Source organism: Drosophila sulfurigaster, chromosome X, assembly GCF_023558435.1.
Source record: "Drosophila sulfurigaster albostrigata strain 15112-1811.04 chromosome X, ASM2355843v2, whole genome shotgun sequence".
NCBI classification, from domain to species: domain Eukaryota; kingdom Metazoa; phylum Arthropoda; class Insecta; order Diptera; family Drosophilidae; genus Drosophila; species Drosophila sulfurigaster.
Genome location: NC_084885.1, coordinates 24,653,914 through 24,667,862, shown reverse-complemented (window position 1 = coordinate 24,667,862; position 13,949 = coordinate 24,653,914). Strand labels below are relative to the sequence as shown.

Here is a 13,949-nt window from a genome sequence, read left to right as displayed (position 1 = left end):
TAAAATGAATACGTCACTGTTTTCCGTTAATTCAAAATCTGTAGCGAGTATCTCACAGTCGAGCATCTTCGATTGTAGCTTTCTTGCTTATTCTTTTTTGGACTCGCTCTCGCACTTGCATTTCTAGCTGTGCCACACAAACTGTTGGGTAACTTATCGAGCTCGAAATTAGCAGATAATTTAATATGCCACCGAGATATATATGTATATAATAGCGTCAAGCACTCGAGTCTATAGTATTTCTATGTTATAAGTAGCATCCCAGCATTTCGTGGAAGTACAAAATTCTCCACTCAGCATTGTCACACTTTACGACGTTTTCTTATGACTTTACCCTTTGGCTAACGCATTTGCGTTCCTCAAATTCCTGGAGTTAACCCTTAAAGCTTTCTTGATTGGGATACGCATTAATGAATCTAACAACGAGTTCCTCAGAAATATTTCAAACTTCTTAAGTCGCATTAATAACACTTAGTTTGGGAATTCGGTTGAACTCATTGCAAACTTTTTTTTGGATGAACCAATTAATGTTAGTTTTAACAGTTTTATAAATTCAATTTTGTAGAAAATTCAAATTTGTTGCAAATTTATTTCAAATGAAATAAGATGCAAATTAGCTGTGCAATTTATAATAGTAAAAGGGAAGCATACAATTTTCAACTTGTAATATAATAACTAAATTTAACATCATGATATTTTTGCATATTTAAATAACAATTGTATTTAAGTAAGTTAACAAATAATATGGGAAAAGAGTAAAACAAACATAGAAAAGCCTTCAAAAATATCCATATATAAAATGAATATGGAAATCAGAAAGGCAACAAGCGAAATGAAAAAGAGAATGAAAGAAAAGGAGAACGAGGGCAAAAGCAAAGAATATCATCATCATAACATATCACACTCGCCTCAAGTGTTTGTCGAGTCAACAGATGAATATTTTGTTTGATTGGAGGGTGCAGCGAGAACGAGGATAAGATTGAATAGAATGGGCAAATAGATAAGTTGAAGATGGAGAGGAAGAGGAAGAGGAAACAAATAGCCTACTTGTGCATGATTGACTGATTGACTTGGCGATTGATTGATACATTTAATTGAGCTCTTCTCACAGGCAAGGCGACGATGGCAGCGTCGGTCCGGTGGGTCCAGTTGGTCCTGTTGCCGCCGTTGCCGATGCACGAATGCACGAGGCCATCTCGCACACCTGTCTCGGCTCCTCGGCGGAATACGAACTGGCGCTGATACTCAAGGAGCTGCGTTGGATAACCGATCAGGTAAGGTCAGATGTCAAATTCTCTTAACTGATGGATTGACTAATTTATTAATGGATTTAGCGAATCACTCAAATTAATGTTTGATTAATAGATGAAAATATGTTAGTTAATCTAAATATTATTTCTTAAATTGATTGATGGATTGATTGATCGATTGACTAATTTATAAAATGGAGTTGCCAATTACTCAATTTAAAAGTTCTCTAATAGGTAGTCTGAACGTTTTTTTAGAAATTGAATTGATTGACTAGTTGATTGGTAATCTATTTATTGATTGATAGGTTGACTTATTTTTTGATTGATAGGTTGACTTATTTGTTGATTGATAGGTTGACTTATTTGTTGATAAGTTTTGCCAGGATTGATAAATGAATGAATTGAATATGTTTAATAATCAATTATTATCAATCACTGGTTAATTTAAATATTAATTCTTTAATTGATTGATGGATTGATTTATCGATTGACTAATTTATAAAATGGATTTGCCAATTACTCAATTTAAAATTTGACTAATAAGTAGACTGAAAGTTATTTTAGAAATTAAATTGATTGACTAGTTGATTGGTAATCTATTTATTGATTGATTAATTGATTGATAGGTTGACTTATTTGCTGATAAGTTTTGTATATAAGGATATACCAGGATTGATAAATGAATGAATTGTATAATGGATTGCATATGTTTATTATCAATCCCTGGTTAATCTTAATATTAATTCTTAAATTGATTGATTAATTGATTGATTTATTGACAAATTTATAAAATGGATTTGCCAATTACTCAATTTAAAAGTTGACTAATAGGTAGTCTGAACGTTTTTTTAGAAATTGAATTGATTGACTAGTTGATTAGTAATCTATTTATTGATTGATTTATTGATTGATAGGTTGATTTATTTGTTGATAATTTTTTGCCAGGATTGATAAATGAATGAATTGAATAATGGATTGCATATGTTTAATTAGGAATTATTATCAATCCCTGGTTGATCTAAATATTAATTCTTAAATTGATTGATTGAATGATGGACTCGCTCGATTTAAAATTTGATTAATAGATAATCTGAACATCTTATTAGAAATTGAATTGATCGTCTAATTGATTGGTGGTAAACAGTTAATCTTAATATTAATTCTTCGATTGATTGATTGATGTATGGTCTGACTAATTTATTCATTGGTCTTGCCAGGATTGGTAAATGAATAAATTGATTAATGGATTGAATATTCATTGTGAATCATCAATTTTTATCAATCACTGGATTAAAGATTGATTTATCAATTATCTAATTAGAAATTGAATTGATTGACTAATTTCTTGCTGAGAGATAAACAATTAATCTTAGTATTAACTCTTGGATTGATTGATTGACCAATTCCTTAATTGATTTTGCCATATTTGTATTAGTTCATAAATTGATTGATGATTGATGGATTCATTGTGAATTGTGAATTGTTATCAATTACTGGATTTGAAGATTGATTTACTAATTTATCAATCACTTTCAAAAGTTTTTCAACTTACAGATATATTGTTATACTTATTAGAAATTTTTGGTCTTTTTGATTGATGAATTGATAATAATCAATCACTGAATTTATAGATTTGTTTTGATTGATTGCATTTCTGTTGTTCTTTAGCTGAAAAAAGAGGATGAGACAGGCGACATAACGCGAGACTGGAAATTTGCGGCAATGGTCGTGGATCGCTTGTGCCTTATTATTTTCACGCTTTTCACCATTATAGCCACGTTGGCGGTGTTGTTTTCGGCGCCACATTTCATTGTAAGTATATACTAAACATTTTATTTAACTAACTTTATTACTAACTCGGATTCGATTGTTTCGATCGGTTCTAGTTCCCATAAATGGCTTCACACTTAACTGTCAACGATCTACTCCAATCTCAATACTTCACTTCAAGTCGTACAAAATATTGTTTCTACTTTTGTAAAAGAAAACAAACAACAACAAAGCAGAAAAACAAAAAAACGAAAAAAAAGAATGTAAAACACACACAATAATGATCAAAACCCGAAAAAATGTAAAGAATACATAAACAAGTAAATGCTTTTCAACTTCAACTTCTCTCAAAAACCAAAAATTAACTTAAACCTTATACTTATATTTTACTTTCATCAATAAAAATATGAAAAATTGACTTTTTCAACAAATTGTACGACAGTTTGTTTTTGATTTATTCCGAATCTTCTCGCCTTTCGTTTCGTTTTTCGTTTTCGACACAAAAATTATTGTAAAATAATTAATTTTCCTAATTTGTTCAACAGTTTTTCCTCAACTTCAAGTTGGTTTCTTGTTGGTATGATTTTGATTTTTTAGTATGTAAAATAGTGTATACAAATATGTTGCTGTGATAGAAAAATGAATGAACAAAACGTAAACCAGTCACAATAAAATTTCAAATTCAATGTGAACAAGCCACAAACACAAACACAAACACATACACCCATACATTCACACACACACATACACACACAGACAACACTCACACAGACATACACATGCACAGTCAACTTATATCTTATATATATATATTTATTTTTTATTATAAACTGAACAACGCTCTGTAAAAACTTCTGAACGATGTTCCGAAATTTAAAGTGTTCCGATTCCGAATGCAGTTCATAAAAAGTCGCACCTGATTATGTATATCTATCTATTCACACACATTCGATAACTTATATGTCACGTTCCGAATTCCAATTTCACCGCAAATGCGAAATTGTGGCGAATTCGAAAAGCGGAACAGCACAAATGCAAAAACCTGATTATGTATATCATCTATTCACGTATTTGATAACTTATATGTATAGATCACGTTCCGAAATACAATTTCACTGCAAGTGGCGAAATTGTGGCGATTTTGAAAAGCGGAACAGCACAAATAGAATATATATATGTATGTGTTCGGTATCGACTTATTTAAGATTTCCACAAGCACAATTTGCACCGCATTCAATTCAATTTCAATTTTAATGACGTACGAAAAACGAAAACTGAATTCCAAACACAATTCGTTTCGATATTGTTAAAATTATGTTATGAATACTGAAAACCAAAAAGAAACTGAACAACTGAATACAGAATACAGAAAACAGAAAACAGAAAACAGAAAAACAACATGGCCAAAAGAAACAAAAAACAAGAAAACAAAACCACAACAGAAGAAAAACCGAAGAAACCAAAAAACAAAAGCTTAACAACAAAACGGAAATGAAACGCAACGCAAAGAAATGAAATGAAATGATATGGAAATGAAACAGCTAAGTATTGTATTGTAGTAGCAAAAACGATGAGAAAAAGATCAAAGCGATGTAAGCGAATGATTCTAGAAGTCGAAAACAAAGTATAAAGTTAACTATTTTTAAATATTATATATATACATATATATATATAAATATATACATATATAAACGAGTCGAAAATAAAAATATATATATATATTAACGGAATGTAGCGGAATGAAACAGAAACAAAATGGAAATGAAATTTGCAAAATGAAAATCCAAGTAATGCTTATAAAATAAAAACAACACACAAATTTGAACCACAAAAAAACAAAAAAGAAAACACAAAAAAACCAAATCACACATAAAAAGTAAATAAATTATTATAATTAATAACAGTACATTTAGACGTAAGTGTTAGATAAAGCATTAGAGCGAAAGGTTAGTCAAATATACATATACATATGACAATTACTTAAGCATACACACATACACACAATATTATATATATACATACATATATACCATACACACACACATATATATATATATATATAAATATAGAATCTAATGAATTTTTAAACGAAAAACAAATTTCAAAACAAAGAACAGCAAAAAGTTAACAGCAAATTCGTGCGTAGCGTAAAACAAACAACAACAACAACAAAAACAACATTAACAACAAATGTATTCAGACTACAGACAAAGAACAAAAACAAATATTAATAACTGAAAAACCAAAAAAAAAACAAATAAGTTTAAAAACAATACACACAACAAATTTTCGTTTTTTTTTTTTTGAGTTAGTAAAGAGAAATAGACAATTTGTATGTATTTTGCTTTGCATAAGGCTTATAACACATGATATAGGGGCAAAACAAAAAAAAGAAAAACCCTTTCAGACAGACAGAAATCCAAGAGAAACAAGAAACAAAAACAAAGAAAAAAAAACAATTACGCTGTAAACGAATTATAATTTCTTGTGTCACATTGACATGCTTCTTATATAATCAAGTACTAAGTATTAGCTATACACCATATACATATATATATACTATATATACTATATAGATTAGATCGGCAAATCAAACTTGATAGTTCAGTGTTTGTTTTTGTGTTTTTTTTTTCTAGCCACGTAAGCTATACAATAATAACTGTATTTTTCTAGTGAAAGCAAAACACACACACACACATAAAAATAGTAATGAAATTGGAAAAAAACTATATGTGTACATTAAATTAGGCAGCCAGAAATAAACTCAATACAAATCAAATGCAGCTGCAAAATCCAAACACCAAACAAACAAATTTAAAAAAAAAAGCTACTAAGGGCTATGCACAAAAGCAAAGGTCTTCCTTAATCTTAAAAACAAAACAAAAAAAAAAACAAAACAAAAAACGAAACCAAAAAACAATCTGCAAAAAAAAAAAAAAAAATTAAAACACATAAATCAATTACTTACTATATACATATTATACTTAAACCAAGCATTAAACACAACGTTAAACACAAAAGAATTAAACAACAACCAAAACTAAATTGCAAACAACTTAAATTAAACTAATTGCATGAGAACTTTAAACTAAATTGTTCGACAAATTAAACTGATTTAAATTAAACAAAAATTAAAAAAAAAAAAAAAAAAATGAAAAAAATATTTAAACAACAAGTTTAACGAATATATCCGAAACTGTTAGCCGTCTGTTAGCCGTTACAGCGGAGCTTTTAGCGTCGTCTAGCGGCTGCACATAAAGCTCTGCTCAAGTTTCGAGACAAACACGAAGACACAGAATACACACACACACACACACACACACATGCAAACGCAACAGCCATAAACATAAGCTTGTTGGTCGAAAGCTGGCATTAGGTCGAAAAGCTAACTGCTATAAAAGCGCCACTGTTACAAGATTTGCTCACATATGATAACAGAGCGCTGTTAAAGCTGACTGTTACAAGAGTTGTTTATACAAGTATATGTTAACAGAGCGCTGTTAGCTTTACAGCAGAATGTTATTACAAGCAAAAGAACTGTTTTTAACATCAATGCAAATATAGAAATAAAATTCAATTCAATTCAATTCAATAAATGAATACAATTAAATTCAAATTCAATTTGTTAACTGTTATTCAGAATTTCTCCAAAAAAAAAACTCTCACCTTTGATAGTGTTAATTCGAATAAATTTTGTGGAAATGGACTTCAACTCAAGCGCAAGACCAAAAAGCTGGCTGGCTGGCTGTTTGCAGGCAAGCACTCTTAAAAAAAAAGAGTGCGCGGCGGCTAACTTGAACTATGTCTCTAATTATAAACAACATTATTAAAAGAACATTTTAAATGCTTAAAGTACGCACTACAAAGAATAAAGGAAAAAGAAAAAGAAACAAAATAAAACTACTTAAAACTACCAAATTAAAATTTAAATTTAAATTAAAAGTTAAATTAAATAAACACTAAATTAAATTAATAACATTAAATACACTTAACTAAATTTCTGCTTGAATATTTCAAATACATCTACAACAACAACAACAACAACAAAAAAGCTGAACGCGAATTTACTACCAAAAGCAATTCAACAACAACACTGAAAGAAAAAAAAAACTATGCAAATAGAGTTCAAAATAAACATGAAAAACAAAAAAAAAAAACAAAAATCAAATCAATCATAAAGGTGAAGCCAAGTGTATCAATGAGAATAAAACAACAACAACAACAACAGCAGCAGCAACAACAACTAAAGGGTAATTTTTTCCTCGTAGCATTGCCAAATAACAAAAAATTAAAAACAAAAAAAAAACCAAAAAAAGAAACTGAAACTGAAAACCGAAAATACAAGTAATGAAACACTTTTGTTGTACACTTTGGTTATTAAGTTAATTAAATTTATATAATGAGAAAAGTAAAACGATAACAACAACAACAACAACAACAAAAATGTAAACCAAAAAACGAACAACACTTTTTTGATAAACTTTTTTTAGTAAATATATGTATGTATGTATGTATTAATAAATGCAAATGGTTTCATACACACACAGAAAGTATTCAGCAACAAAAGTATTAGCAACAACAACAACAACAACAACAACAACAAACTGCGTTTTATACATATTTCAACCGACTTCCAAACAGAAAATATACAATACAAAATATCACTCACAAGCTATGTTTAATCTATTAACATTTTTAACTGACTAAATAAACTGAGAATAAATACAGCTAGTAACTTTTTCGACATAAACACCATTTTCTAATCGAAAATCACTTGATTTGAACTTAAATCTCATATCTTTCCTTTCCTTTCCTTTCAAATCTATCAAAGAATTTCACTTACACTCCCCTCCCTCCCCTTATACAAATATGTATAGACAATCGCCAAGTCAATAACATATAATACTTGAGAATATAGTATGTGTATATCATTTTGACAATAGCAAACAAAAGAGATTATGAAACTTAGATTTTGATATAATTTTCCAATGTATGTTTTTTATTTTTTGTATCGATATTTTTTGTGTCCCTTTAGAACGGTTTAACGAAATGCAAGAAATGCCAGGAATTTCGACACACTCCTAACTAAAGAATAAAAAAATACAACAACAAAAAAAAAACAGATATTAAAGTACTAATAAAAAACATAATAACTAATTATAATCAATATTAGATTGGCTTACTCAATATGAACTCAATGAGAACCTCAACTTTATTCGGTTTCCAAAACTAACTAAAAAACATTAAACAAACAAAAAAAAAACAAAACAAAAACAAAAGAAAAGAAAAAGAAAAATCTTGAACACGTTTAACGATTATATCAAAAAAAAAAATGACAGACAGACAAATTGAAAACTTTGCTTTAGTTTAGAGATCTTTAAAGACTAATCCCCAAAAAAGAATATATTATGGCACTGGCATTCGAATACGAGTACCTAACCCTATAAGTACTACTACTACTAATACTACAACTATGACTACAAACTTATACTAACTAACTAACTAACTAACTACGTACATATATAGGATTGGCAATCAAGAACAACAACAACAACAACAATAAGAACCTAATTCAAATCGAGTTTGTATTTGCCATAGAACGCAGGCTTAGCTTCACTTTCTCCCCCTACTCTACACTACACATATCTCTAAACGACAACGTGAAAATCGATTTGCAAAATTCTTCAGCAAAACATTTAAAGCATATAGGCAAGCGACCTTATATACCATAGAATATCAATTTTAGTTGAGGTCGTTCTTAGTTCTATCTTTTGTTGAGGTTTCGTTATGTCAAATATTTAATTTTTTTTCTTTTTATTGGTTTATCTCCCTTCTGTCTTTTTCTAAACTATCTTTAACTAAAAACTGGAAAACAAAGAAAGAATGAAACAAATTGGTAATGTCTTAAGATGCGAGGTCTTAGAATCATGATTACTCTCTTCAAAAAGACACTCAAATAAAAAAATAGCAAACGAAAAAAACAAAAGAAATAAACCTAGACCTAAAAAAAAAAGCAATGGTGTCATTCCGAATTGCATTTTCACAGCGAAAACGAAAAATCAAAACAAACTTGAACAATTTGTTGGTATTGCAGTGAAAATGTTTTTCGGAATGCTCCCCTCAATAAACGAAAAAAACGAATAAAACATTGCAAGTGATGTTGGTGTAAAGCAAATATCTAAACTAAATACTTAAGATACACACACACACGTACACACAAACACACACACACACACACACACTGACGACACACAGGTACTCTACTATGTATAGTGTGTTCTTGTTCGTGATGAGAGTTAGAAACTACTCTCGTACTTAAGCTAAGGCCCTAGACTCGTAAGAAGAAAATGATTAAAAGCCAAGCAAGAATCTAATAATAATAATAATATTAAATAAACTTGAAGTACATACACATATTAAATTAGCTGTGTTGCAATTAAGTGCTAAATGGAAAAACAATAAATAAATATAAAATATACTTATAACAAAAACAAAACAAAAAAACAAAAAAACGAAAAGAGAAAAAAAAGAAAAATGGAAATTAAAATGAAATCGAAAAGCCAAAATAAAAGTAATTTTAATATAGCATGTAGTACAAGTACAACTATAAGTACTTAAATTCTAATTAGTGATTAGGCAAAATGCTGCATATTGACTTACATTCCAAAAGGGTAGAACTACACACACACACACACACACACACACACACAAATACATTCACACATGCTCAATTCGATAGCTAGAACAGTTTCGATAGTCATTACCAGAAAGTGTAGTCTACTTTTAGGCTCATCCAAATATTCAATACTGATTTGCCTCATTGCCTACAAAAAGTGTAGTCTACTTTCAGGCTCTCACTCAAAAGTATGTTTAATTCGCAACAGTTTTTTTGTTACTGATACCAAATGTCGATGGAATTGCCAAGAAAGTGAAATGTGGAACAGGACTTTTTTTCGTTTTTCATTTGTTTCACTTTTCATTCGGTCTACGACAATAAATCGTTGCAATACAATGTAGAGTTATTTGCTAAACGTATTCGATGCTTTTCATTCTTCATTATTCACCCTAAACGATAACAACAACAACAACAACAACAAGAACAACAAGCAAGCATATGGTTGTATAATAAAAAACAAAAATAAAATCCAAATTTAAAAATCTAAAGCTAACTGCATAAATAAACAGTTGAATTAAAAATTGTTTTAGCAATGAGAAATCAAAACACACACTCTTAAAACAATACAGAAAAAACAAAAAAAAATAACACACACACACACACATACAAGCATTAATAAATTAAGAAACTAATGAAAGCATAATGCAAAAAAAAAGCAATTTAAAACAAAACATTTAAACCAAAAAAAAAACAAACGAACAAACAAAAAACTAAACAATTTAAAATGCCAACAACTACTCAACGGCAAAAACATGTTAACTTAGTAAATAAATCGCAAAAAAACAAAAAAACAAAACAAAAACCGATACAATACGCAATTAAATAAAAATGTTTTAAACAATAAATGAAAAACACAAGAGAATAAAACGGATATTAAAGAATGCAAAACCATATGGAATTAAACAAAAAAAAAAAAATGCGTTTCAATGGTCTGTAAATTGTTTGATCTACCCATACCAATTGAAGATCCCTCCAAGGCTCTCTACCTATGTATACTGTATTGTACAACTTTTCCAGCCGATGAGAAGCTGCAAACGGACTTCAAGGATACCTGGATTGCTTGATGAAGGTGGAATCCGAAGGTCACTCCCACAAAAACAATTAACCCGTTCTTTACTCTGAGGAGACTTGACACTACTCCAGCTATTCACTCCGAAGATGTGACCCTGGACCAACCTGAACTATGTAAAATATCTTGGTATCGTCCTGGAAAAAAAAAGACTATCTTTTGTCACCAAGAACTACGACCAAAGGTTGTAAGAGAGTCGTATATATGTATATTCCATTTTACATAATGGAATATGATAAAAATCCGTTATTTAGTTTGTTTTTGTGTTGCACTGCTATTTCAAAGTTCAGAGCTGTAGACTATACGGAATTCAGACTTTATTGCAAGTAAAGAAATGGAAATTTCCTATATGACTATTTTTTATTTTGTAAATGAAAAATACAAGTTATCTAACGTTTATGAATAAAATCAAATTTAATAAAGTACAATTTTTGATTGAAATGATAAGAAAAAAGAGTCGAAAATTATTTGTAAAATTTAAGTTGTTCAGGATATTTCCCTTTTCACATAAATCGTAAGTAAAACTTATCTCGTATCTTCCTTTTTCCTACACATAAATAAAAAACGTGCTAAAGTCAAGAATAAAATCGTAAATCAATTGTATATGATGTCAAAATTTAAGCAAGAACGTTTAGATCTTTTCGATTTTAAAAAAGTTTTTAATCTCAAAACGATAAGTAAAGAATAAAGTTTGGTTTAAGATTTTTTTTAGGATCACAAGATCTGATATCCAGATTTCCAATCTTCTTTTCAATCTAGAGGCAAGATTAAATTCTTAAAATAAAATGTTTTTAATCTAAAAATGCAAATTTGACATAAAAGTCGTATCCCAAGATTTTTACAACCTAAAAATCTAATTTGAAGTTTTTTTTTTAGAAATTAAATCAGAATTTACAATTTACTTTTAGATTTTTCGAATTTCGATATTTTTCTCTCAGTGTAGCTGGCTTCGCAAATAAAAGAAAAATAACTCATCAACGTTTGTACAACAAAAAACAATATGTTTTTATTTTAGTTAATAGTTGCTACATTTCGTTTATAATTACAGAAAAAAAAAGAGAAGGCAGCATAGAACAGTTTGACTTAGGGATAATAGGTTTTCTTGTAGCGACCCTCGCGATTCTTTTTGCCACCCGGCCGCACAGCCCGTGGCACGTACTCCTTGTCATGCTGGTCGAGAGTGCGACGCCACGGATTGATGCCGTACTCGAAGAAGCGACGACGCGGCTCCATGCTACGGGTGGGATGATCGATCTTGTAGAGCTTCTCCCACATGTAGATTTCGGGTATCTCCAGGTGACGCGGACGCTTCGAGGCCAAATGCTTGAATGTCTGCTCGAGGAAGACACGTTGCTCCTCATTCTCATAGTCGGCGGCACGACGCAAACTCGCATCACGAACATACGGCAAAAGTTCATCCGCTGTGCGTTGAATGCTCGGCACATTGCTGTAAAGCTTCAGAAGCTCACGCAACGTGGCCTCATTGAAGTCGACGCATTTGCCCGCTTCGTTAATGTCGCCATAGAGCGGCAATGCTGATGTGCCGCGACAGAAATTGACCACGGGATTCGTATCGATGTGGGGACCATGGACGAGCAGTGTATTCAATTGATACGAATAGAAACTCCATTCGCGGCCATTGGTAATCACAGTCTGTGTGTTCAGCGGATACGTCAGTTCGTTGTACGTATTGAAGCCATTGTAATTGGCCTGAGCCAAGAGCCAGGCATACGACGATTGGATGGCCAGAGCATGCAATGCCTCCTTCGCATCCTCCACGCCATACGACTTCGGGCGCAGCTGCAAATGGGCACGTGACTGGAACGAGAGCAGACCAAAGTTGGGGGCATTGGCACTTGGCCAATAGCCGGGCACATTGATGGCATGCTGATGCTTGGTGGTGTAGCCCAAGGTGCGGGCATCGAACTTGTAGCGTGGCAGCTGCTGAGCGAGCTGCAGATTCTGCGATTCCTCCGCGGTGCGCCAGGTGGGCAACTGCAGGCGATGTCTCAATGCCAAATATGGTTCGCCGGTGTATTGGACAAGGCGATCAACGCTCTCGTGTGCATCGGCCTTTTGCCATTCGTGGCCCTGCTTCGATTTGACCACATTCTTGGGCGGATCAACGCCACCCACAGCCCAGAAGGCCTCGTGCCTGGGATTGTAATCGATTTCCACCTGCTGCAAATGCGCATAATCAGCGCTAAGCGTCTGCAGCACAGCGCGATTCACTTGCTCCACAATGATTTGTGTCAATTGACGTTCACGTTGCACTGCATCCGGTGGCGTCGCCAGCTGCGTCAGTTGATGCCTGGTCGAAAGAGATGAAGTTTGTGAGCTAAGTGAGCTGGCTGTGGTGATCAACTTACTTGTAGATATCGTGAGCATATTCCAGCGCCTCGATAACATCTTCGCGTGCTGCTTTCACAATGGCATCCAGCTTAACGTTCTCCTCCGCCCCCGAAGCCGCCGCCGCCATAGCCGGCTGCTCCTCCTCCTTCTGCTCCTCCAGCACTGTGCGCGTATAGTGTTGCGTCAGTGGCAGCGCATTGTACGGCACTTGATTGTCATTGAGATCGACCACCTTGAAGCCATAATAACGCGGCATATTCAATTTAATCATCTTCTCCTCGACAGTGGGCACCGACTTTATCTCATTGTGCCAATCGGCAGCCGATTGCTGTTTGCGTGCCTTAAAGCTCAAATCCCGTATCTCTGGATACTCGGCTTCTGCGGTATACTCTGAAGCATCGTCTGTGATGTTATTGCTGGTTGCCGCCTGTGTTTTGGCCGAGAGGCAGCGACGGCACAGTGCTTGGAGACGCGCACGCAACTGTTCACCACGTCGCAGCGTCAACATTTTCGCCGGCCACAAAAAGTTTAATACACAATTCGGGAAAGTAAATACAAATTGCTGGGGCCAAAGAAGTCGCCGCCAACGAGGTTATGACATCGGTGCTGTGGGGTAAGAGCGATAGCGATAACAGCTGACCAAATTTCTATCGCACGCCAATCGATAGCAATCGTTATTTCTTAGGGATGAGTATGACTATATGAATATATATCGCATGCGGTATTTTGTAGATTTTTATTAAATACAATTATGTTAATAATTAAAACAAACCAACAATTCCAATAGCCAATTCACAGCAGTTCAACTTAAATTGTCAAAAAATATTAAATC

The 13,949-nt window shown here is 32.5% G+C and overlaps 2 protein-coding genes across 4 annotated transcripts in view; one reads left to right on the top strand and one right to left on the bottom strand.

The window, feature by feature from the left end:
* LOC133849080 (neuronal acetylcholine receptor subunit alpha-7) overlaps positions 1-6,026 on the top strand; it is a 217,785-nt gene extending 211,759 nt beyond the window's left edge. For all 3 annotated transcript variants that reach the window (XM_062284944.1, XM_062284943.1, XM_062284942.1), the window contains exons 13-15: positions 1,112-1,274; positions 2,919-3,062; positions 3,137-6,026. In XM_062284944.1, the coding sequence (XP_062140928.1) occupies positions 1,112-1,274; positions 2,919-3,062; positions 3,137-3,145 (316 nt within the window). In that variant the 3' untranslated portion in view covers positions 3,146-6,026. The remainder of the gene's footprint in view (positions 1-1,111; positions 1,275-2,918; positions 3,063-3,136) is intronic.
* A 5,719-nt stretch (positions 6,027-11,745) lies between these two features.
* LOC133848110 (large ribosomal subunit protein mL65) lies at positions 11,746-13,752 on the bottom strand. Its single transcript, XM_062283505.1, has 2 exons — positions 13,135-13,752; positions 11,746-13,076 (listed from the first exon to the last, which is right to left on the bottom strand). Exons 1-2 carry the CDS (start codon positions 13,623-13,625, stop codon positions 11,849-11,851), a joined length of 1,719 nt encoding a protein of 572 aa, XP_062139489.1. The 5' UTR covers positions 13,626-13,752; the 3' UTR covers positions 11,746-11,848.
* Between the last annotated feature and the right edge of the window lie 197 nt (positions 13,753-13,949).